Here is a 25,840-nt window from a genome sequence, read left to right as displayed (position 1 = left end):
AATGATAGAAAATGACAATGGGCAATGACTGTGGCAGAGCTGACTTCAATGGGACAAGAACCGAGCTGGGCAAATTGGACTGGAATCAAAAAAGAAATAGTTTGGGCACAGCCAAGATGTGTTCCCTCAAAAGGGAAAGGTCGGACCAACAAACACAAAGCTCTCTGGATGAAAAAGGAGTTAGAAATTAACAAAGAAAAAGTCTGTCTATGACAGGTGCCAGGTAGAAAATACAATTGTGAATCATGCCTAATATAGACAGTTCAGAAGACAGGTGAAAAAGCAAATAAGAGAAGCAAAGATGGATCATGAGAAAAGACTTACAGCCAACAGAAAGGGTAATGTCAAAGTCTTCCATAGCACATATATAGTAAAAAGGAGTAGAGCAGATTCAGGATCTAAAAAGTAATTTACTCATGGGAGGCATGGAAGCACGATTGAGGTATTAAATTAATACTTTGCATCTGTCTTTATCAAGGAATCAGATGCTTAGCATGTCATGGTGACAGAGTCACTAGAATGGTCCAAAATTGATACGGTGGTGGTATTGGATAAACTATCAGTACTTAAAAGTTGACTGGGACCAGATGAGATGCATCAAAGGATATTGAAGTGTAAGTGGAAATTGCAGGGGCATTGGCCATAATCTTTCAGTTTTCCCTACACTCAGGGGAACTGCCAGAGGACTGGAAAACTGTAAACCATAAAACTCTTGGTCAGAAAAGATTGCAAGGATAAACCTAGCAATTACAGACCTATCCGTTTAACTCAGTGGTGGGCAAGTTGCTAGAAACAATTATTAAGGACACAATTAATAGTCATATAGAAAAATGTCAGCTGATTAGGAAGACCAGCATGGATTTCTAATGGGAAATCCATGTTTATCTAATTTGGAGTTTGAAGAGGTAACAGGTTGATGAGGGTAATGTTGTTGGATTTGTTGTATATGGACTTCCAGAAGACATTCAATAAAGCATCGCACAACAGACGTGTGCATGTTATAGCTCATGGAATATAAGAGACAGGAGCAACGTGGATACAAATTTGGCTGAGTAATAGGAAACAGCGAATGCTTAATGGATATTTTACAGGCTGAATGAAGGTTTGTGGTAGAGTTCCCAAGGGGTCAGCATTGGGATTCTTACTTTTCCTGCTATATATATTATTGATCTAGATCTTGGTGTACAGGTGATAATTTCAAAGTTTGCGGATTATACAAAACTTGCACGTATTTAAACTTTAAAAAGGACAGTGTAAAACTTTAAAAGGATATAGACAAGTTGGTGGAGTAAGCAGATAGTTAACAGAAGATCAATGCAGAAAAGTAGATGGTGACTCATTTTGGTAGGAAGAACGTGGAAATTCACTGTGAAGGCAAGAGCAGAGAGATCTGGGTGTCCAAGTGTGCAGGTCATTTGAGGTAGCAAGACAGGTGGAGAGCGCAGTTTATAAAAGAATCCTAGGCTTTATTAATAGGGGCACAGAGTACAAGAGCAAGAAGGTTATGCTTCACACTTTAGGACAGATGTGATCGCATTGGAGCGAGGGCAGAAGAGGGAACAAAAATGGTTCCAGGGATGAGAAACTTCAGTTATTAAGACAAATAGAGGAGATTTGAGGTGTTCAACAGTATGAGGGGGCTGGAGAGTAGATAGAGAAAAACTGTACCTACTTGTAAAAGGATCAAGAATGAGAGGGCACAGATTTAAAATAATTTGCAAAAGTAGTAACGGTGATGTGCGAAAAAAAACTTTCACTCAGCGAGCGGTTCGCATCTGGAATTCACTGCCTGGAAGTGTGTGGAGATAGGTTAAATCAAGGCATTCAAGAGGGCATAAGATGATTATTTGAATGGAAACACTCAAGTAGGATTATGGGGAAAAGGCAGGAGAATGGCACAAATGCTCAATTATTTAGAGAGCTGGTGCAGACACAATGGGCCAAATAGCCTCCTGCACCAATGACGGTGACAGTGGGAGAGCATCCCAACTCCGAACCTCCTCCCTCACTCGTTCCACTAATCGGGACAGGTTGAGCGTATGCAGCCTGCCCCAGTCCCGTGCCACCTGTATCCCCAAGTATCTAAAGCTTTCTCCTACCAGCATGAATGGCAACCCCTTCAGCCTACCCTCCTGCCCCCTCGCCTGAATTACAAACATCTCGCTCTTAGCCATGTTCAATTTATATCCTGAAAACTGGCCAAATGCCCTCAGGATTTCCATGATACCATCCATCCCCACCATTGGGTCCGATACATATAACAGCAGATCATCCGTGTATAACGAGTCTCTGTGTTCCACTCCCCCCCCGGACCAGCCCTTTCCAGTCCCTTGTAGCTCTCACAGCATTTGCCAGCAGCTCTATGGCCAGCACGAACAGCAGTGGGGAGAGAGGGCATCCTGTATTGTCCCGCGATGTAGTCTGAAGTAATCTGATGTTGTCCTGTTCATCCTTACACTAGCCTCTGGGGCCTGATATAATAGCCTAACCCAGTCAATGAACCCCTCCCCGAACCCAAACCTTCCCAGCAACTCCCACAGATAGTACCACTCAATCCAGTCAAAAGCCTTTTCCGCATCCAAAGCTACCATTATCGCTGTCTAACTGCTCTCTGGGGGCATCATGATCACATTAAGCAGCCTTCTTAGATTGGACGCCAGTTGCCTAACCTTTACGAACCCAGTTTGGTGCTCCGCAATTACGGTACACAGTCCTCAATTCTAGTCGCCAAGATCTTGGCCAGTAACTTAGCGCCTGCGTTGATCAAAGATATCGGCCTGTAAGACCCACAGGCCTCCGGGTCTTTATCCCGTTTCAGAATAAGCGAAATAGTGGCCTGCGCCATCGTCGGGAGTAGGACCCCCTCTGTCTCTTGTTTCGTTGAAAACCCTGACCAGCACCAGCCCCACTATCTCGGCAAACGTTTTGTAAAACTCCACCAGACAACCCATCTGGCCCCGGGGCTTTACCCGACTGCATGACCTTAGGGCCCCCTAATACCTCTTCGATCCTAACCAGTCTGTCTACCAACCCCCTACCTGCTCTTGGGAAGGTCAGTCTGTCCAGGAATCGCCTCATCCCCTCCGGTCCCCTGGGGGGTTCCGAGGTGTACAGCTTACTATAAAAATCCCTAAACACCTTGTTCAGCCCTGCCAGGTCCCCCATCAGATTTCCCTCCCCATCCTCTATCCTTCCTGTCTCCCTAGCCGCTTCTCTCCTCATTAGTTGTTGGGCGAGCATTCTGCTGGCCTTCTCTCCATGCTCATATATCACGCCTCTTGCCTTTCCAAGCTGCTCTACAGCCTTGCCTGTGGTCAGTGCCCCAAACTCAGCCTGCAGCCTCTGTCGTTTCCTGAGTAACTCTGGCCTCGGACTCTGCGTAGCTCCTGTCCGTCCGTAAAATTTCCTGGACCAGTCGGTCCGTTTCTGCCCTGTCTGCCCTGTCCCTATGAGCCTGGATTGAGATCAGCTCCCCTCTCACCACTGCCTTCAGTGCCTCCCAGAGCACTGCTGCTGAGACTTCTCTTGCATCATTTACCTGCAGATAATTCTGCATGCATCTCCAGAGTCTCTCACATACCGCCTCGTCCGCTAGCAATCCAACTTCCAACCTCCATTGTGGGCGCTGAAAGCTATCCTTACAAATCCATAGGTCTACCCAGTGCGGAGCATGGTCCGATATGGTAATTGCCTAATATTCTGCCCCCATCATCCCTACTCATGACAAAGAAATCAATTCAGGAAAATACCTTATGGACGTGGTAGTACAAGAACTCCCTCGCCGATGGCTGGCTAAATCTCCACAGATCTGCTCTCCCCATTTGCTCCATGAACCCTCTCAGTTACTTTGCCATCGCTGGCAACCTGCCCGTTTTTGAAGACGACCGATCCAGGCTCGGGTCCAGGACTGTTTTAAAGTCCCCACTCAGAATCAGTTTGTGTGAGTCCAAGTCAGGGATATTCCCTAGCAACCTCCTGATAAAATCCACATCGTCCCAATTAAGGGCATACACACCGACCAAGACTACTCTCACCCCTTCGAGCTTACCCCTAACCATAACAAATCTGCCACCCCCATCCGCCTCAAATTGAACCCTTTTATTAATCAGGATCGCAACCCCCCCCCCCCCCCCCCCCCCCCAGAGTCTTAGTGTCGAGCCCTGAATGAAAGACCTGACCAACCCAGTCCTTCCTTAACCTAACCTGGTCTGCCACTTTCAGGTGCATCTCCTGCAGCATGACTACGTCCGTCTTCAGAACCCGCAAATGCGCGAACACACGCGCCATCTTCACTGGCCTGTTTAGCCCTCAAACATTCCAGGTGATCAGCCTGGTTGGGGGGCACTTCGCCCACCCCCCCATTTGCCGATCAGCCATCCCCTTTCCTTGGCCAGCCCTCCAGCCATGTGTCGCGCTTCCTCTGGCCCGCCTCCTGGCCGACTCCACCCATGACCTCCCCCGCTGTTGCCATGTCCAGTTTCCACCCTCATCAGATGATCAACTTCCACAACCCCCCCCCCTCCCCCAGTCACACCATCCGACCATCTAACCCCTGCTCTAGTTTAAGTATATGAACCCCCACCCCCCTAAAAACCTGGCTTCCATTGACTAACTCACCCAGCTAGCATGGTGACTCCCAGCTTCGGCGCCAGCACGTCTCTCACCCATTGTTCCCTGGCTCCCCTCCCCCCAGCCCATCCGTACCACTGCCCCAAACCAACCCTGCTTAAGCACATACTCTATACAAGTCAAAGACATCCCCAATAATAGTGCAATTTAAATCCAACAGATAGAGATTAGAAGTTCCAGGCACTCCCAGCCCTTCCCCCTCCACACACAGAAAAAGATTGCAAAAAAATTCCTCCGAAACCCCCATCATAACCACACCTTTTTAACTATTTTCTTTTTTATTCTCCCCCTACACCAAACCTCCAACCAAACAAGAAGCCCAAAAAGGAAACATTCAGGAAAACCACAAAAAAGAAGAAAAACACGTCGCAACCAAGATACATCTAGCTAAAAAGGTCGAAAAAACGAAAAGAACGGACCCAAGCATGCAGTCATCTCTCAAAACGAGAGAAAGACAAAATAGACTTAAACGTTCTACCACGAGTTCTCAGCTCAGAGCCAGCCCTTGCTTCTTAACAGTCCATCGCCTCCGCGGGTTCCTCGAAATGATGGTGCTGGCTCTCGTACGTAACCAACAGTCACGCCGGAAAAAGCAGCCCAAATTTCACCTTGTTCTTATACAAAATCTCCTTCACCTGCCTGTAGCCTCCCCTCCTCCTGGCCACCTCAGTGCTCAGGTCTTGGTTAACACGCAGGGTGCTATTGTCCCAGGTACAGCTGTGTGCGCTCTTGGCCCATTGCAGAACCCGCTCCTTATCCAGGTACCTGTGGAACCGGACCACCATCGCTCGTGCGGGGCCCCCTCATCGCGGCTGCCTCACCTGTACTCTGTATGCCCTGTCCACCATCGGCAGGCGAGGGAACACCCCGTTCCCCAGCAGCTTCTGGAACATATCTGCCACATACGCGGCAGCATCCAGCCCCTCAGCCATCTCCGAGAGGCCAACAATTCTTACATTCTGCCGCCGATATCTGTTGTCCAGGTCCTCCAGCCTTTCCAGGAGCATTTTTTGCTGATCCTTCAACCTCCGAATCTCCACGTCCGCCACCATTTGAAAGTCTGCCTGTTCCTCCACCGTCTTCTCCAGCTTCTGGAGCTTCTCAGCCTGATCATCCAGCCTTTTTTCCCCCAATTGGTTCATCGACTTCTGGAGTGGCTCCAAATTATCGTGCTTCAGAGCTAAAAGGCCCTCCTACATGGCCTGTAGAAGCTGCTCCATTGTAGGCTGGGTAGTCGGTGCCTTGCTCTGGACATCGGCCATATTGGCCTCTCTCCCAGCCTCCACTGTGCCCTTGTTTGACCATTTTTGCTGTTTACGGTCCCTCCGGCTTCTTAAGTCCATACAACTCTGTATGGGTTCAGTGCCCGAGTACTATTACTTTCCAGTTCCGCGCTCAAAATGGCAAAAAAGTCGAGGGAAAGGTCCAAAAGTCCGACCGAAACAGGAGCCACCAAATGTGCGACCTACTCCCTCATAGTCGCCACCGGAAGTCCCCATTCTCCCCGTTGTTTGCGTGGGTTTCGCCCCCACAACCCAAAGATGTGCAGCGGAGGTAGATTGGCCACACTAAATTGGCCCTTAATTGAAAAAAAAAAAAATGAATTGGGTACTCTAAATTTAAAAAAGAAAATTCACAACAGCACTAAATCTTGGTGCCAACTTCCACAACATATGCTAAATCCAGCAGCAGGCAAGTGGTATTTGGTGTGATTTACACTAAATTGGTTTACCCAACTACAGAGCAAGTCTGACGACTCGAAGAATGTCAAGACCCCACTTTGAAGTAACTTTGAATGCTAGAAGCTCCATTTTCCCGAAGCATTCTACATAAATTTTTAAATCTCTGAACAATAAAAAACATATCAAATCTCAAGATTATTTGGATGAGTCTCTCTAGTGAGGTGGTTAGGGAAAGAAAGAAATTACAATTCTTTTACATTTTGCACATTAACCTGCAATATTAGACCGTAAAGCTATCCAAAATCATTAGCGGTGCTTCAGGCTCCTTCTATTCTCCAGCGGGATCACGGAATAGCACTCCCAGCATCCCAACTCTTCAAAATGATCCCAGGCTCATTAAAAGGAATTTATTTTACACATCTGGAATCAAGCATTAGAAATCAAAGCAAAACAAGTGACCTTCAATCCTGGGAATAGTATTCCACAGTTCGATTCAGAAGAGGCTTTTGATAGTTCTACTATTTGTTAACTAATGTGAAAAATATAGAAGAACTGTACTTTGTTTCTTCCCCAACTCTCTTATCTGAAGGGCATTTTCTCACATTAATCCAATGCTTAAATAGCTCCTTACCCAGAGGAAATCCTTATAGGCATAATAATACAGCCAGTCATGGACCACTACATTCCAGGTCCGGTAATAGTTTGCAAATGATGTGGAATTCCACCAGTCCTGAATAAAAATGGAAGAGAGAAAATTTAGATCAATGATGTGGGAGAAATTCTATTAATACTGACACTTAAAGTGGGACTGCCTTCTATTTAATTGGCAAATTCTCCTAGATGCTACAATATAACAGATTTGCGCCAAAGTGCAGTTATGATGATTTACACAATTTAATATTCTATTGCTTGGAAACATCTGGAAAATCAATATTTTCTATAGAATTCCCCCAGTGCAACATGAAGTAATGCTCCAGACAAAAATAGCTGGTCATGGTGAGAAGCTCATACTCAAAGTCCATTTCTTGATTTACCCCACCCTTTACTAGTCTGTATTCAACAGCATCACTAAATTGCCACAGAAAAGATTGGGATGGGAAGGAAGACAGAAGCTTGCATCCTGTCATTTTATTTGATTCTGTACCATATCAATGATTTTATAAAAGCTCATTCTTTTGGCACCATTATCCTCCATCCACTATCCATTTGCAGGAAGCCCAGGAGAAGTTACCATGAGAATTCATAGAATTTCTACAGTGCAGGAGGACAACATTCGGTCCATCATGTCAGCACCAACCCTCTCGAAGAGCACCCTACCTTGGCCCATGCCCCATCTCTAGAACCCCACCTCATGGTAGCACAGTGCTTAGCACTGTTGCTTCACAGCACCAGAGTCCCAGGTTTGATTCCCGGCTTGAGTCACTATCTGTGCAGAGTCTGCACATTCTCCGCGTGTCTGCATGGGTTTCCTCTGGGTGCTCCGGTTTCCTCCCACAAGTCCCGAAAGACTTGCTTGTTAGGTGACATTCTGAACTCTCCCTCAGTGTACTCAAGTGTACAGGCGCCAGAGTGTGATGACTATGGGATTTTCACAGTAACTTCAATGCAGTGTTAATGTAAGCCTACTTGTGACAATAACAAAGATGGTTATTATTACAACTTTTGGAAACTATGGGGAAACTTAGCACGGCCAATCCACCCAACTTGCACATCTTTGGACTGAGGAAATTGGAGCTCCCAGAGGAAACCTAAGCAGACACACGGGGGAACGAGCAAACTCCAGTCACCCAAGGCCAGAATCAAACTTGTTTCTTTGGTGCTGTGAGGCATTAGTGCTAATTATTGTGCCACTGTGCTGCCTTTTTAAAGATTATCATTCTTGTGCCAGTCTCTGGAAGATGCCCGAAGAGTGACTTTGGTCTCTATCTTCATCAATGCTAAAGGAATGGCCAAAATAAAAATGCATGCGTTTGCTCATACTATTTCAATAAACCACAGGCATTGCAATCAACCATTAGAACACACACTAGTTCAGACAAAACAATTATATCCTAAAATCTTGATGGCTGATGTGCACAGACTTTTCCCCGTGGGTTCAAGGCACCACATGGAAAATATCTTCAAAGCTGTACACTGTTTGGACAGGTAGATCAGTATTAGAGTTAATAGATTTTTTTAAATTCAGTGGTTTTACTGGTTTTACTCCACTGCATGGTACCTACACTCATAACACAGCTCATCTATTGCAGCACAATGCCATTGTGAACCCAAGTGGAAATGAAAGAACCATTCAAAACATGACACCACCGTGCTCCTTTGGAGGGAATTATGACAATAGATGCAACAGATGAAGATAGCAGTAAGTTGGCAAACTACATTTCCTGAACTTAAGTCAATGTCACAGGTTACCTTGTAGAACATCCTGTCAGCAAACTGCAGCATTTCAGCAAAGGCATTGAGCCAGCAATGCAGGAATGCAAAGAAAGCCAGGAACAGCACCAACACACCTGAAACAAATCAAAGTGCAACTTTACACTGGTCGCAGAATTACCATTATTCTGATGATCGGAATAATTCCTTGCTTTGACAACCCTTTCTCTCCCCTCATTCCCTTTTCAGGTGTTTTGCCATTTCATGTTTTACCCTCGAGAGCAATCCCCATTCCTTTGTTGCCAAGACCGATATAGATAGGCAGATTGAGTATAATGCGGCAAAACGCAAAGTTGTTCACATTGGCAGGAAGAATAAAAAAAGCAGAGTACTGTATTATTTAAATGGAGAACGACTGCAGAATTTGTAGATGCAGAGGAATCTAGGTATTCTAGTGAACAAGTCACAAACAGTTCAGCATGCAGGTTCAGCACACAATCAAGAAGGTGAATGGAATGCTACCTTTTATTATGCGAGTAAGGATGTTATGCTTCAGTTATACAGGGCATTGGTGAGACCACATCGCAGAAAACTGTACAGTTCTGATCTCCTAATTTAAGGAAGGATGTAACTAAGTTGGAGGTGGTTCAGAAGACGTGCACTCGATTGATATCAGGAATGTGCAGGTTGCGTTGATGGTAGGTTGGACAGGCCAGGCTCATTTCCACTGGAGTTAAAAAAACTAAGAGCTGACTTGATTGAAGTAAATACAATCCTGAATGGTCTTAACAAGGTGGAGGTGGAAAGGATATTTCTTCTTTTGGGCGAGTCCCGAACTACGGTGACACTTTTTTAAAATTAGGGTTTCCCTTTTAGGACCGAGATGAGGATAAATCTTTTCTTTCCAAGCGTTTTTCGACTTTGGAACTGGCTGCCTCAGAAGGCGGTGGAAGCAGGGTCATTAGATAATTTTGATCGCCATTGATTCCCTTGCCTAACAAGAATGCAAGGTTGTTGGGAGTAGATGGGAATGTGGAACTCGAAATACAAACAGATCAGCTATGATCCGATTGAATGGCAGTGAAAGCTAGAGGGGCTGAATGGTCTACTTCTGCTCTTATTTCGTATTGTTGTAAAGAGAATGTAAAGTACATTAGATAGGTGAAGATTATCAGGTAGAGAAGGAAAAAAGCAACCTTTTCCACTGGGAAGATATATTAAGAAATAAAAAAACACTAAGGAACTGTAAATACATTCTACAATGATATGGAGAAAGTACCTGCTTGACTCCACACTCTACAATCATGGTTAACAATAACAAGGCATGGGATAATAATGTAAACCACATGCCAACACTCAACAAACAAATAAAATTAAATGCCCTGAAATGGAGATTGGTGCCTCCTGAATCAGTCCTTCAGTAGGTTAATTTAACAGTTACACCACCAGGTAAGAGATGGCTGCCAACTGCATTTCGGACATCCAGCTTAGCCAGCAGCACATTACTATGTAGTCCTCAACAACCAAAATTAGACTAGGTTTATCCTCGTGATCCAAACACTGCTGCGTAAGTCCCCTGAATTTATTCTGGCGAAGAAATATGTATACTTCGTTTGTTTTGAAACAAGCACATCCTGCATTACACTAGATGTTTCCATTTTCAGGAAGAACGTGCAAGGATGATCCATACCTGGCAAGATGGAGTTGAAGATGCAGAGAACCAGGACTTTCAAACTGAATGGCTCCCGGCTAATATTTCGGAACAATGGAATACAGAGCCGCACAAAAATATAGTAGGCATAAAACAGACAACCCAGAACCTGAAAAACAGAACAATGCAGCACAAGTCAGAAACAGGACTTTTCTACACCACAATCCATTGTCATACCAGAATGAGAACTATCTGGATCTTAGCGGGCCTACATCATAGTTAGGCTTTAATTCCAGATTTTTAAAATATTATGAATTTAAAATTCTGATGCAAGGCTTCTACTCTGAGACAGTGCCACTGCCATTTAAAGCCAGACCAGACTTCTAAAATGACATTGAAAACACAATACATCTCAGTGAATTAGTAAGGAACAAAACTTCTAGATGTGTGGGGATGACGAATACTCCACTCCCCCTTGGTCCCAGTCAAACAGCTACAAAACAAAAAAGTGTTCTGTAGCATGATACTGGTATGGTCACAACATCATAGTAATGTATGAAATCTCTCAATACTCACATGAAAATCCATTTGTGTGTTTTACCGGATCAGTTTTAGTCACAATTGATGGCATCAAAAGCCCTCCCTTCCCCCACAATGTTATCCAGCCTTGAACTACAACTTTTTAAAAATTGCTTTGCATGAAAGCCTCATTCAGTGCCTCACCACACAACCCAAAAGCATCTATTCCTACCTACGTTAAATCATTAAAGCCCCCCTCCCCCAAAAAATCCCAATCAGTTGATGTTGTTTTTAAGTGTAATTTTGTTTTCACTCATGTGTCTCATGGATTTACTCTCAGCAGGACAGAGATCAGAGACGTTTGAATATCTGCCAATTTACAGTCGCCAACAAATGGGCCCCTCTTCATAGTGGTCAATCACTGAAGTTCCATTATATTTTGTCAAAAATAACTTGGTTTTAAAAAGCTTTACCTGAGCAAACTTTGTAGCAACGTAGCTCCATCTAATTGTAGGATTCCTGTACCAAAAAATAATTTTCAACAAATGAATTGATGCATTTTCTTTCCCCTTGCATCCCCCCCCCCCCCCCAATAAATACAGAATTCCTCCACCCCCACCCCCTCCAAAACCAAATAAAAAAACATCCATAGTCATTCCATCTGAGGCAATAATTTGAAACCGATCTAGAAACTACTTTTGGGACAGCACATTCAGGCTGGTCCCAGCTTCCATGCTGGACGCAAATTAGGGATAGTAACTGTGCATCGCACTCCACTGTATCTATCCAAATTATCACAGAGCAAACCACAATGAAGTTGCACATATTCTTTGGTGTCTGGAACCTTCAAAGTTTTTAAACCATGAACCCAGTACTCTAGTAGTCAATTTATATAGGATTTATTTTACACTATGAAAAGGAATCCAGAAGAGGACATAATCTTAAAATTACAGCTGGAACATCTTGGCAGTGAAATCAGGAAGCATTTTCACAAATATCAAGAAATTATTTCTTCAAAAGGCAGGGACAATTTCAAAAATCAAATTTAAGATTAGTAACAGTATCAAAAAGAACCAAACAGAGGGAGGCAAATGAGAGTTCAGCCATGATCTAACAGAATGGCAGAACAGGTCTGATCAGCTGCATGGCCCACTCTTGTTTCTACATACAAGAAAACTATAAATAGCAAGCAGATTATATTTTACCCCACAACGTCATCATTTATTAAGTGAAAAATATTGGTTGTTGTTCAATGCATCTGTTTTCAGATCTGACTGATCTTACCTGGGATAGCTGTCCCGATATATAAGAGTAGGAGCAAAAAGAAAGTAGAGATAGTGGGAAAACTGGGGTATTTGCTGAATGCCACCTGAGACAAAGATAAAACCGAACAATTAGCATTTTAATGAAACATTCAATACTAAGAAAGCAGCCTCTCCAGATGCAATGTTCCATTGCAAAATACAGTAAATAAAGCTGTTAACGTAGAGCAGAGAAGATAGCAAGATTCCTTCCATATAGGATATTGAAAATTACTGTCCAGATACGAATAGGTACAAGGCATTTTGGAGCATCTGCTTCCCTCACAGTTCTTGATTTACCTTATTCTTGCTCATTTCTATCTGCCACATATCTCACTACAAGGCTGCAGGTTGCAAGAAAGTCACTTTCTTACTCGAGTAGGACTAAATACTTAAAAGCTGCAAAAGTGAAGCAGCTGAGTTGTTTCACTTCTGTGAAGATAAGTTTTTTCTCCACGATGACAAATTCGATCTTCTTAGCCCATAACCCGCCTGATTCATCTTCAGAAGTAAGATGAAAGATTTCTTGCCCCAGGGTTCTCCTGTGTTCTGACATACGTTTTTTTTGTTCATGTATTAGAGTCCTCATGAGTTCAATGAATCATAAAGGGAATAGTTAAATAGCGGGAATAGTTAAATAGCTCTCCTTTCAAATTTGTCCTTGCCTCAAAATTGTTTATTACGCGATTATTTCTGACAAGTTAATAAATCAGAAACGGCATCTTTACTTAAAAGGTCCTTGAGCATTTACGAATTATTTTGGGCTACCAGTTAATTCTACACCAAAGTAGTCATCGGATGTCCCTCAATTTGAGACTAAGAGTCGCAGATTTTGCTCATGGGGTTTTGTGTGATTTAACAGGTCGATTCTTTGGGCACATGGAGCAGAATGTCCCATGTGGTGGTGGGGTCGGACTGCAGGATTTGCTTCCTTTTCGTTCCTTCCCTGCGGTCGCTCTGCCTTGTTTGGAAGGTCAATGCTGCCACCAAGCTTAGAGGAGAGTGTCTGACCACACCCCCTACTCTGCAAACATTGGTTATTTGAGAATTGGGAAAGCAAGACCGAGCAGGGGAGGCAATTTAAGGTCTTTTGGACATGGTTCCGTCCTTTGAAGTTGATTTTGTAGGAGTTTTGACTGAATGCTTATGGGGTTTGCTTCAAGAAACAGGTCATAAGGAGACAACTCAATTCATTATCCAAAACATATCTTGATTGAGTGTTTGCATTGAGTTTTTCAGGAGATGCAAACACTAGAAGGTGCATTTTTCATGTATAAACCATCCCCATATTAATCTAAAAAGTACTGGCTTTTTCCCATTTGGACCCAATTCCACCTCACCTCCAAGTAAAATATCAAACTCTGCATGCTAAGTGTTCTTTTCTTTGTTCAATATGACTAACATTTGTTCAACAATCCTTCTATTGAATTGGGACGAGGCATTGCTGATGATGGCGCTCGTGTGTTGCCGATACACAGGCCAGATATCACTGCATTACAGGAGTGTGGTGGCAGAAAGTGGGGACAGGTAACATTCGAGGACATGAATTATGCAAAAGTGCAATTTCTAGGAAAGAGGGGGATGCAAAAGGGACATCGATTTCCCACGGTAGAGGGTTAAGGCGATGATTCAGCAAAACGTATTTTCAATGCTTCAGACATAAAGCATTGAGAGGTGGCCAAATGCTTTCCAAAGTGAGTGAGGGGAAAAAGCAGAATTAATCCAGAAAAAACAAAGCCAGGTGGACAACTTGCTGCCGGTATTACAACAGCATTGGAACAAAATTGAGTATTACATCAGTCGTACCCAAAAATGGAACAGGGAAATAACACAACTCATTATCTAGAACATATCTTGACAAAGAGTATTTTCATTAAGTTTTTCAGGTGATGCAAATGCTTTAATATTTCTCTGAAAATACTGGCTTTTTCCAATTTAGGTTGTCAGCTCAGTCCCAGGTAACGGTCAAATAAAAAAAGATGAATCAGACACACTCACTGTTCTTTTCTTTGTCCGATAACACTCGGCTGACGTTTTCCCTTATGAAGGAATGTGCTTTCATCATCAGGCGGACCTAATGAGATCAAACAGATCATCAGACATGATTCTCAATCCAAATCACTGACAGGTATTATGAAAGACCTTGCTTTGTATTTGCATTCCAAGAGGTCAGCGCGTCTGGTGTCACTGACCACAAAAAGATTCTATCATTACAATGGCAGATGGGATTTCATCGGTTTGAATGGCTAGCAGGAGACTAAAATGGGATCACCAAATATGTGAAATCGACAGGTACCATTACCTGTGGACAAGTTCCAAAATAATTTTCAAAGATCTGGAAGTTATTATAAAATATATTATGAAATATGCACTTGTCAACAGTCACAATCTCTCATTCAGGTCAGCTCATCAATCCTGCACAAGGGACAAAAAAGACTGCGATCCTACGTCGCATTTTACGACGACGTGAACGGGCCGCTGCCCTGAGTAATTCTGGCCCCTGCAGGGTACCAACCAGGTAAAGATCAAACGGGTAGAGTGGAGGAAGGAGACCGACAATGAGAAAACCTGACCAGAGCTGTGCTATTGTCACAGTACGGCACTGGTCATACAAGATACTTTTCAGGGCCTCTTGGAATCAGGAGGCATGTTGGGTCATTTGACTAAGTCAGTCAGTGTGAGCAGTTATTAGCTTCAACTTAATTTTCCAGAGAGAGAGCATGGTCTGAAGTGACTAAAGTAATGAGACAACAAATGAAGTGTAAAATATTGCAGGTGCCGGAAATCAAATAAAAACACAAAATATTGGAAATATCCAGGTCGGAAATTCTGCAGTGCAATTAACCAGAAACAGGCCTGGTTTCTCGCTCCACAAATGCTGCTGAAGCTGAGTACTTGCAACAATTATTCTTTAAAAATTGAATAGTTTTTCCTCTAATTTCTTCAGCATTCTTTCCGTTGATCAGATCCAATCAACAAGTTGTTAGAAACAGACTTGAACAGCATAATGCCAAGAGTCAGACCAAAAATATAATTACTAACTCCAAAGACCCCATGAGATAAAACACCAGGAGAGAGAATACCCTAATGTCAGCTGTGGCATTATACAAATGTACAGCATGTGAAGAGTTGATGTTATGTTAAGGCTAGCCACTAGAGGGAGCTAAAGGACAGGACTATAAATTGCACTGGCTCTTGGGCTTGGGGAGGAGATTAGATTGGAGCTGAAGAAGACAAGATTCATAGTGTATTGCAGAGCTAGTTAAGATATAATAGTTATAGCTAGTAGATAGAGATAGTGTTAGTGAGTGTAGTTTAGTTCTTACATGTATGTTTACTATTCAGAATAAGTGTCAAACTCAAATTTAGTATTGTTAATAAAATTAATTTAGTTCTTCAAAAGAGCTTTGTGTATCTTCATGATCACTGCGCCTTCTATCCTGGAAACCCCTCACAAAGATCACATCATCACCCACCTGTTCCAATATAATAATGAAGCGGGAGGCTGGAGGTAGGCAGAAATGGATCACCGTGTAGACCGGGGCAGCCCACAGCCCTACCATCTGGAAAATCAAAAACAATGCACCAAAGAACACGATCCGTAAAACTTTGTGTTTTGATGCCTGGTATCCTGATGCCCATTGCAGAAACAGCCCATATGGAATGAGGAGTGTAGACAGGAACATACAGAGCCAGGTGGAAATGACAATTGGAAACCTCCCAAAGGCGTAAACCAATAGGTCGAAGTCAAGGACCAGCCTACAAAAGGGAAAAATAGCAGTCAAGAAAAAAATACAATGAGCACCTGAGAGACACCTTGGAATTTGCTCACAGTCGTAGTGTCATTACTTTCACTTGAACATACTGGTAAAGCAATGGAAGGCAGCTTACCATGACCTCAAGCACAACTTGGGAGGGATAATACATGCTGGCCTTGCTGCAATTCAAACATCCCAAGAACGTATAATAAAGGAAGACACCTAAACCAATACACTTGAATTGTGTGCCTACATGTATTTTGTGTGAAATCCTTGCCTTAAACTGAACCCAACACTACCTGCTCCGATGACAGGCCTGCAACCATCAACATTTGACCATGGTATTGTGTACTACAAAGTAATATCATGAGGCACATCCCTGAAGAGGACAGTAGAAGTTCACAAACCATTAGAGACTATTGCCATTGTATCCAATTTATGAACTGTAAAATCAATTTCTCAGCCAAACACAAATCCAGTTTTCTGCAGACACAAAAATGCATTCAATATGCAGCTTCCACCGGTTCGTGGCTGCATTGTCTGGTCTGATAGTTAGTTATATAGATCAAGGAAGTCCCAAGTTTTCTGGACCAGGTCCACGAGTTAATAGAATGCTCATATCCATTTTAAAAGTAGCACTGAGACACAAAAACGTACAAAAAAAGGTTAACGTACAAGATAAAAATAGCGGCCTGCATACAGTGTAACAAATGTAAACTAGCCCTCAAGCAATTTGCACGCCATGGTAGCTTATGGATTATATTTCTAGAGCTGGATCCGCAACTCAAATTTATCCTTTATGTTTGTCAAGGGTTGTAATTTTTGTAATTTTATATGGCTGACAACGTATTGCTAGCATAACTTTTTATTTCATGTCATCAAGTTTATGTTTGCTTGACTCTCAGCACGTTCATTTGTCGAGCTATTTAAGGATATAGGTAAAATTGTTTAAAAATATACTAAAGATAATGTTTGTCTTTTCTGCCTTCGCTTCTCTTCCCAAATACTAACCTTCCTTCATCAATGAAGTCCATCACCAGGGTACTGACTATAAACAGGATGAGTAAAGCGATGAACATGTGATAAATGGTTCGGATGTGATTCACTTGGAACAGCTCACTGTGGGAGAGAAACAGGTTTTCTTTGAGAGCTGTTGCAATGCAGTTGCATTGACAAAAACTTAAAAAATGACTCAGGAAAGGGAAAATAATACCAATTGCATAAGCACAAGTTTATACATTTAAAACCAAGAAAATTAAGCCGACGACAGCTGAAATCAGATCCATTTCCAATCTAACCATTCTAACCAAAGCTCTATTTTCTTCTGCAAAGATATGTAGAATGAGAATGATGAGTCAAAGCATACTTACTCAAGCAGAGATCGCCGAGATATGAAGTGCTTTCCTTTCTCAGGGGGTGCCCTTGTCAGTCTGTAAGCAGATACATTTAATTAGAACTTAACAACATAGCAAGCCTTCAATTATATATAATCAATCCCAACTGAAATAATATGGCATGAATCAAGGTTAACATGATGGCAGACAGATTTTGCAGGAACGAAGAACTCATTCAGATCTCAAACTATAAATATCTAAGTATCACATGTTACACTCTTTATGCACCTTATTATGAAAATTGATTATTGTCATGAGTAGGCTTCAATGAAGTTACTGGGAAAAGCCCCTAGTCGCCACATTCCGGCGCCTGTCCAGGGAGGCTGGTACGGGAATCGAACCGTGCTGCTGGCCTGCTTTAAAAGCCAGTGATTTAGCCCAGTGAGCTAAACCAGCCCCTAATTATATTCTTCATGCAGATATCCTTCCATAGATCCTGAAGAAAACATTGATTCTGGTAACAATGAAGGGTGCAGGAAGGTGTGCCAAGAGCAGGGCCAGGCATACCGAAAAATGAGGTGTCAACCTGGTGAAGCTACAACACAGTACTACTTGCATGCCAAACAGCATAAGCAGTAAGTGACAGGCAGAATTAAACAATCTCACATATCAGATCCAATCACCGCAGTCCTGCCACATCCAGTGGTGAATTATGGTGGGCAATTAAATAAATCACCAGAGGAGTCGTCTCACAAATATCCCCATCCTCAATGCGGGAGGAGCCCAACACATCAGTGCAAAAGGTAAGGCTGATGTATTCATTCACAGCATCAGGGATGCTGGTTTGATTCCCGGCTTGACTCACTCTCTGCAGAGTCTGCACATTCTCCCAGTATCTGCGTGGGTTCCCTCCGGGTGCTCCGGTTTCCTCCCACAAGTCCGGAAAGATGTGCTTGTTAGGTGAATTGGACACTCTGAATTCTCCCTCAATGTACTCGAACAGGTGCCATAGTTCGATGACTATGGAATTTTCACAGTACCTTCATTGCAGCATTAATGTAAGGCTACTTGTGACACAAATAAAGATTATTATAAAACACATATCAGCCAGAAGTTCCAACTGGATGATCCACCTCAGCCATCTCTAGAGGTCTCTAGCATCACTCATGCCAGTCTTGAGCCAATTCTGTTCATCCCACGTGATAGCAAGAAATGGCTGAAAGCATTGGGTACTTCGAAAGGCTATGGGCTCTGTTAATATTACGCCAATAGTACTGAAGACATGTGCTCCAGAATTTGTCACACCCCTCGTCAAGCTGTTTGAGTACAGCTACAACACTGGCATCTACCCAGCAATGTGGAAAATCGCCCAGGTAGGTACTGTACACAAGAAAAAGGACAATTCCACCCCCGCCAATTACTACCCTACCAGTCAAATCTCAATCATGAGTATAGTGATGGAAGGGGTTATCAACAGTTTAATCAAGCGGAACTTACTCGGCAATAACCTGCTTGCTGATGGTCAGTTTGGGTTCTGCCAGGGTCACACAGCTGACCTCATTACAGCCTTAGTTCAAACATGGACAAAGAGCTGAACTCCAGAGGAGAGGCAAGAGTGTTAAGAATTAGGGGAAAATTTAAAAAAAGAAATTGTGAGAAAATGAAATTACAAAGGGAGCTCATAAGGGCAGTTGTCTGAAGAGATTTCGATATACGAATTAGCATATCAGTCAGAAATACAAGTGTTTACCTATGTGACTAGGTGAAAAAAATGGGGTCGAGATTGAACAATTGAAACAATGGGGTTGAGGGCAGCACAGTAGCACAAGTGATTAGCACTGTGGCTTCACAGCGCCAGGGTCCCAGGTTCGATTCTCCGCTGGGTCACTGTCTGTGCGGAGTCTGCACGTTCTCTCCTTGTCTGCGTGGGTTTCCTCCGGGTGCTCTGGTTTCCTCCCACAATCCAAAGACGTGCAGGTTAGGTGGATTGGCCATGATAAATTGCCCTTAGTGGCCAAAAAGGTTAGGAGGGGTTGTTGGGTTGCGGGGATAGCGTGGAGGTGAGGGCTTGAGTGGGTCGGTGCAGACTCAATGGGTCGGGGGGCCTCCTTCTGCACTGTATATTCTATGTTATGTTGAGAAAAGGAAACTTCAAAGTGGAGAGATGAGGGCCATAATTCTCTTTTTCCCACTGGCAATGAACCCTACATCGGCCTGTGTTGGCTTTAATTGGAAATCCCATCGACAAGCAGCGAGAGAAACACAGCTGGGGGACTGGAGAATTCCGCCCAAGAAAACTGACATATGATAACAGCCAGATCCACAGGGTGGGCATCAAAGGCAAAGAATGATATATGCAGAGCACAATAACTGAAGCAGCTACCATGCTGCCGCACCAAACTGCAGAAACAGGTTATTGCTAAATGACCAGCCGGCTAAGATTCAAAACTCGATGATTTTGCCTTCGCTGAAACTGAAGATGGGGTTCCCAAACTTGGCCAAATAACACGTGTTGATTAATTATCTGCTGGATTTAGCTCATATGAATTTCATAATATTGGATGCTATTTGGGATCAAAGGGGCATCTCAGAGTTCAGGAAACATTGTGAATCAAGGGGTAACTTCATTTTACACTGTGCATATAGCCATCAGTGTACTTAAGTATCCTCATGTATTATAGTCCTTCTTGTCATGTGTTTTATTAATTGATCACAGTGACTGGACTTTTCCTCCCTGGTTTGCATATCCTTTCTTATAGTATACCAAATTGAAACATTATATTACAAAGAACCGGGGTTCCAAATTACCCTTCTGAGCTTTCGGAGAGCCTTGCATTTAACATCAGTGGGATTCTTAACAAGAGTGACTGCCCTTGTCACCAAGGCAACATTTACATAATGTGTCAGCAAGGAGCCCTATCAAAATTGGAGTCAATGAGAATCAGAGAAAAAGATATCTGCTGGCTGGAGTCATACCTAGCCAAAAAAAAAAAATGATCGTGGTGGCCGGAGGATAATCTTCTCAGTTTCAAGATATCACTGCAGGAGTTCCTCAGGGTCGTGTCTTAGGCCAGGCCACCTTCAGCTGCTTCATGAATGATCTTCTTTGCATCTTAAGGTCAGAAGTGGGGAGGTTCACTGATGACTGCACAATGTTCAGCAGCATTCATCACTCCTCAGATACTGAAGCAGTCTGTGTCCAAATGCAGCAGGACCTGAATAGTATACAGGCTTGGGCTGACAAGTGGCACTCCACACAAATTGCCAGGCAATGACAATCAACAACAACATCGTCCCTTGATATTCAATGGCATTACCATTGTTGAATCCCCCATAATCAATATACTGGGGATTACCATTAACCAGAAACAGAACTGTACCACCCACATAGATACTGTGGCAACAAAGAGGTCAGAGGCTTGGAATTTAAATAATTCACCTCCAAACTCCCCAAAGCCTGTCCACAATCAACAAGGCACAAGTCAGAAGTGTGCTCTCCCTCTTGCCTGGATGAGTGCAGCTCCAACTCAAGAAGCTTGACATCATCCAGGACAAAGCAACCTGCTTGGCTGGACCCCTTCCTCAAACTTGCACTCCCCTCTCCACAGTGTACAGCCTACCAGATGCACTGCAGGAACTCAGCAAGTCTCCTTTGTCAGCACCTTCCAAACCCACAACTGCTACCATCTAAAAGTACAGTAGACACATGAGAGCACCACCCAAAGTTTCACTCCCAAGTCCCTCACCTCCTTGATTTTGGAAATATATCACTGCTCCTTTACTGTTGTTGGGACAAAATTTTCACAGCACTGTGGGGGTACCTGCACACAGGGACTGCAGCGGTTCAAGAAGGCAACTCACCACCATCTTCTCAAGGGCAATTAGGGATAGGCGCTAAATCCTGTAAATTTGTTACACATAAAATCACACCTGTGAAGTGAAGTGAAGAACCCCCTCCTTTCTGGATTCCTCCAAATGTTGGAATGTACAGCACTGCCTAACTACCAGTAGTTCCAGGGATGAGGCTTGAATTATGTGGATTAGGCAGTTTGGAGAACCTGAGATTGTTCTCCTCAAGAGCAGCAAAGATGAAAGGGGATTTGACAGAGGTGTTAAAATTATGAGGAATCCTATTGGCAGGTTTTGCAACCAGAAGACAGCCATTTAAGGTGATTTGCAAAAGGACCACATACGAAAAGAGAGATAAGGAAAGCGATTTCAGAGTGATTATAAAGAACGCACTGCCTAAAAAGGATGGAGGAGACAGCTTCAATCGTGGTTTTCAAAGATAAATACACAAAGGGAAATAATAAGGGAAACAGAACTCGCTGAATTGCACATGCAGAAAGTTGGCAAGGACTGGATGGGTCAAATGGTAGCCTTCAGTGCTATTCCCAAGATCACATAACCTGCTTAACTTTTGACACAAACTCTACAAGCAACTGAGTATATATGTTCCTTAATTCCTTACCCATGAGCCACAGCTGTTTGTTCCTTAATCACCGATGCACTTAACAAAGGAGAAAAAGTGGAGTCCAGGATGGTTGATTCATCAATCAGATTATCCACGAAATGGTTGAATTGAAAATCAAACTGCTTCAACAAGTCAGTTTTCATTTGCTATATTAAAAAATTTAAAAAGGAATAAATATCATGAAATACAACATGTATTTTTACAGTGGCTTTAATGTAATAACACTTTCTACTGCACTTCACAAGTGTTATAAAAGGAATGTTTGACTTTTAGTCACAAGATGGACATAGGTTTGCCACAATTAAATGTCAAGGGATGTCTTAAACAAGAGAGAGCGAAATACAGTGAGAATTAGGAAGGGAATTCCAGACCTGATGGCTGATGCATCAGTGAAGCAATTAAAAATCGGAGATTCCCACAAGGTCAGAATTAGAGTGCAGTTATCCCACGATTCTGGGGCTGGCGGAGATTAGCTAGAGGGAAGGGCAAGACCACAGATAGATATGAAAACAAGGATGATAATTTTAAAAGTGAGGTTATTGTTTAACCAGGGTCCAAATTAAAGTCAGTGAGCATTGGGGTGAACATGACTTGGTGCAAGAATGAACAGGGATAGAGTTTGGGGTGACTTCAAGTTTACAGAGGCTAGAACAAGGGAAATCAGGCAGAAGCACATTGGATAAGTTAAGTTGAGGTAGCAAATGTCTACATGGGAGTGTCCCATGCAGATCAATTGAACATAGTGTGAAAAACAAAATACACTGTCCATAAATCTCTCTCTGCTGAAGCATACATACGCATTAGAGCTAGTCAGGATGCCATGAGCAACCAATAAATAATCACATCTCTACAGCAAATTAACAAGTGCAGCAAACATCAAGTTTAGGTTGCATATGGTGACAACTGTTTCCAGCCCAGAATTGAAATGGTTGGATAATTCCACCAACAAATCACACCTGCCACCACAGCTGCTGGAAGCAGTATGCATCGATTTTCTTCCAACTTCATTTTTCTGGTTCTTGTCGTTTCAGAGAGGAGTATTGCTGCAGTTCACTGGGACTCGAGGTACACTCAGGTGGACTGCTAGTGGCTGTGTTTAAATAGACTTCGCTGAGTAAATAGAATGCTTATGGAGCCCTGCCACAAGTCAGACCCTGCTCCAACTCATAAGCAAGTTTGAGTGACCACTTACAGTCAATGGTCAGAATCAGTATTACCACAAGACTTTTGACCCTGCATCCATCATTGTCTGCAAAGCTATAATTGGAACAATTTTTCTCTTCACAATCCATACATTTCACCTCAGAGTCAAGAGGACTTCACTGCAGGGGGGTTGGAGTACAAGAATAAAGGAGTCTTGCTACAGTGGTACAGGGTTTTGGTGAGGCCACATGCTGTGCAATCTTGGTCTTCAGATTTAACAAAGGAAATACTTGCACTGGAAGCAGCATAACAGAGTTTCATTAAATTGGTCCCTGGGATGATGGGGTTGTCCTTGGATGAGATGCTGAATAAATTGGGCTTGCATTCTCTGGGGTTAAGAAGAATGAGATGCCACTGAAATCTCATTCCAAGTTCACGGATGACACAAAGCTAGGTGGGAATGCATATCATGAGCAAGATGCAACGCACCTTCAAAGGGATTTGGTCAGACTGAATGAGTGGCCAAGAAATTGGCAGATAGAATATTATGTGCACAAGATGTTATTCACATAGGAGGAACAGATGTGCAGAGGATTCCTTAAATGGTAAGAGATTAGAAAGTGTAGATGTACAAAAGGGAACTGGGTGTTTTTGCCAATAAGCTACTGAAAGCTAACATGCAAGCAATTAGGACGGCTAATCATATGTTCACCTTTATCGCAAAAGGATTTGAGTGCAGTAGTGAGATGTTACTTCAATTGTATAGAATCTTGGTTAGTCCTCTTACCTTAGGAAGAATATTATTGCCATACAGGGAGTGCTTTGAGGATTCACCATGCTTGTTCCCTTGGTGGTATGAAAAGAAGACCTGTACTCTCTGGAGCTTGGAAAAATTGAAACCAACAGGCAAGATGTTTCAGCAGGTTGGAGAATCAGGAACCAGATGGCACAATTTCAACAGAAGGGAAAGTCCACTTAGGACTGAGATGAGGAGAAATATTTTTACTGAAGCGGGTTGGGAACCTTTGGAATTCTCTACTCAAGAGGGCTGTGGAAGCTCAGTCATTGAATAGATTTAAAACAGAGATTGACAGATTTCTAAATGCCAAAGATAGAAAGGGATATGGAGATAGTGAGAAAGGGGCATTGAAGTTGATGATGCGCCATTACATACTGACATTACACCCAGCCTGCCAATGACGAGGGGAGACTATCTCACCGCAACAAGTCCTCCTTCACTCTCCCAACCAAGCTCGTGAAATTGAGCTTACAAAGTCATGTCTAATTCCGCGCCACCTGAATCCCCAGACACCTAAAATGAGTTGTAGCCACTCGAAATGGCGAACCCTCACTCCAACCCCTGCGCCTAGAGAAGACACCACAAAATACTCGTTTTTCTCTCAATTACATTTGTACCTCAAAAATGCCCCAAATCTCCTTAGTAACCTTATATCCCTCACCGAAGAATTCAGATCGAAGGTGTACAACATCACATCGCCTGTGCATAGACACCCTATGCTCCAACCCTCCCCCCCTCACTATTCCCTTACACAAGTCTGACACCCTCAGCGCAATGGCCAAGGGCTCAATCGCCAGTGCAAACAGAAGGGGGGACATGGGACACCCCTGCCTTGCTCCATGAAATAGTGGAAAGTACCCCTAATTTATATCATTCATTCATACACACACACACAGTCAGATCCTTGAACAGTAATTTCACCCATGCCACAAACTTCAGCCCAATCCCAAATGTCTCCAACACCACAACCAGTTAGCTCCACTGATTTATTTCCGGATTTATTTTTGCGCCAGACAGGAGTGAACAATTGTTACAGTTAACCGTAGCTTTCTTTGAATTTTTGCCATTGCCCCTCCACCGTCATCCCTTTCATTTCCCAATCCATCAGAACCAACTCTCACCTCATACCATTGAGGTGATAGCCCGGAGCTGGTTTAGCACAGGGCTAAATCGCTGGCTTTGAAAGCAGACCAAGGCAGGCCAACAACAACTGTTCAATTCCCGTACCAGCCTCCCTGAACAGGCGCCAGAATGTGGCAACTAGGGGCTTTTCACAGTAACTTCATTTGAAGCCTACTTGTGGCAATAAACAATTTTCATTTCATTTCCATTTCATTGTAGTTTCCTTTTTATCAAGATTCAGGACCCTAGTCTCGAAATCAACTGCGCCATTCTTCCCATTGAAAAATTCAATCATATTATGATTGTTCATTCCCAAGGGGCCTCGCACCATTAGATTGCCAATTATTCTTTTCTCTTTACACAATGCCTAGTCTAGGATGGCCTGTTCTCTAGTTGGTTCCTCAGTGTATTGGTCCAGAAAACCATTGCACTAAAGCTCCAGGAATTCCTCTCCCTCCGGATCCTTACTAATTTTGTTTGCCTAATCTGCATGCAGAATAAAGTCACCCATACTTAGATGTTCCTTTATTGCATGCGTCTCTAATTCCTGTTTAATGCCAGTTCAGTATGCAGTCTTCAGTATGTTGCTATTCTCTCCAAACAAGTGAAATTATCATGGGGATTGTGGGAATGTTCGGAGACTTGTGAATGAGTATTTTGTTGTCGTCATCACTATGGAAGGCACTGATAATATAGCAGAGATGAGGAAGACTGAGGAACACAAGGTAATTAATATTAGCAGAGAAAAAATATTCGACAAACCCAAGATACTCAGCTGACAAATTCCCAGGAACCTGGGATTCTGAAAGAGGTGGTAGAGACACTAGTTTTGATTTTAATGAATGAAATGAATGAATGAAGATCACTTATTGTCACAAGTAGGCTTCAAATGAAGTTACTGTGAAAAGTCCCTAGTCGCCACATTCCGGCGCCTGTTCGGGGAGGCTGGTACGGGAATTGAACCGTGCTGTTGGCCTGCCTTGGTCGGTTTTAAAAGCCAGTGATTTAGCCCTGTGTGCAACAACTCGGCCTCCACTGCCGAGAGTGGAAGAGAATTC

At 43.2% G+C, this 25,840-nt stretch overlaps 1 protein-coding gene across 3 annotated transcripts in view; it reads right to left on the bottom strand.

The window, feature by feature from the left end:
* The window catches only part of soat1 (sterol O-acyltransferase 1), a 90,201-nt gene that overhangs the window by 7,076 nt on the left and 57,285 nt on the right, over positions 1 to 25,840 (bottom strand). For all 3 annotated transcript variants that reach the window (XM_038794657.1, XM_038794659.1, XM_038794658.1), the window contains 10 exons: positions 21,716 to 21,864; positions 17,281 to 17,340; positions 16,922 to 17,029; positions 15,629 to 15,911; positions 14,151 to 14,226; positions 12,136 to 12,220; positions 11,325 to 11,370; positions 10,372 to 10,501; positions 8,721 to 8,818; positions 6,943 to 7,041 (listed from right to left, as the gene is read on the bottom strand). In XM_038794657.1, the coding sequence (XP_038650585.1) occupies positions 6,943 to 7,041; positions 8,721 to 8,818; positions 10,372 to 10,501; positions 11,325 to 11,370; positions 12,136 to 12,220; positions 14,151 to 14,226; positions 15,629 to 15,911; positions 16,922 to 17,029; positions 17,281 to 17,340; positions 21,716 to 21,864 (1,134 nt within the window). The remainder of the gene's footprint in view (positions 1 to 6,942; positions 7,042 to 8,720; positions 8,819 to 10,371; positions 10,502 to 11,324; positions 11,371 to 12,135; positions 12,221 to 14,150; positions 14,227 to 15,628; positions 15,912 to 16,921; positions 17,030 to 17,280; positions 17,341 to 21,715; positions 21,865 to 25,840) is intronic.

This window comes from Scyliorhinus canicula, chromosome 4 (genome assembly GCF_902713615.1).
Source record: "Scyliorhinus canicula chromosome 4, sScyCan1.1, whole genome shotgun sequence".
In the NCBI taxonomy this organism is placed as follows: Eukaryota; Metazoa; Chordata; class Chondrichthyes; order Carcharhiniformes; family Scyliorhinidae; genus Scyliorhinus; species Scyliorhinus canicula.
This window is presented reverse-complemented; position numbering and strand designations above follow the sequence as displayed.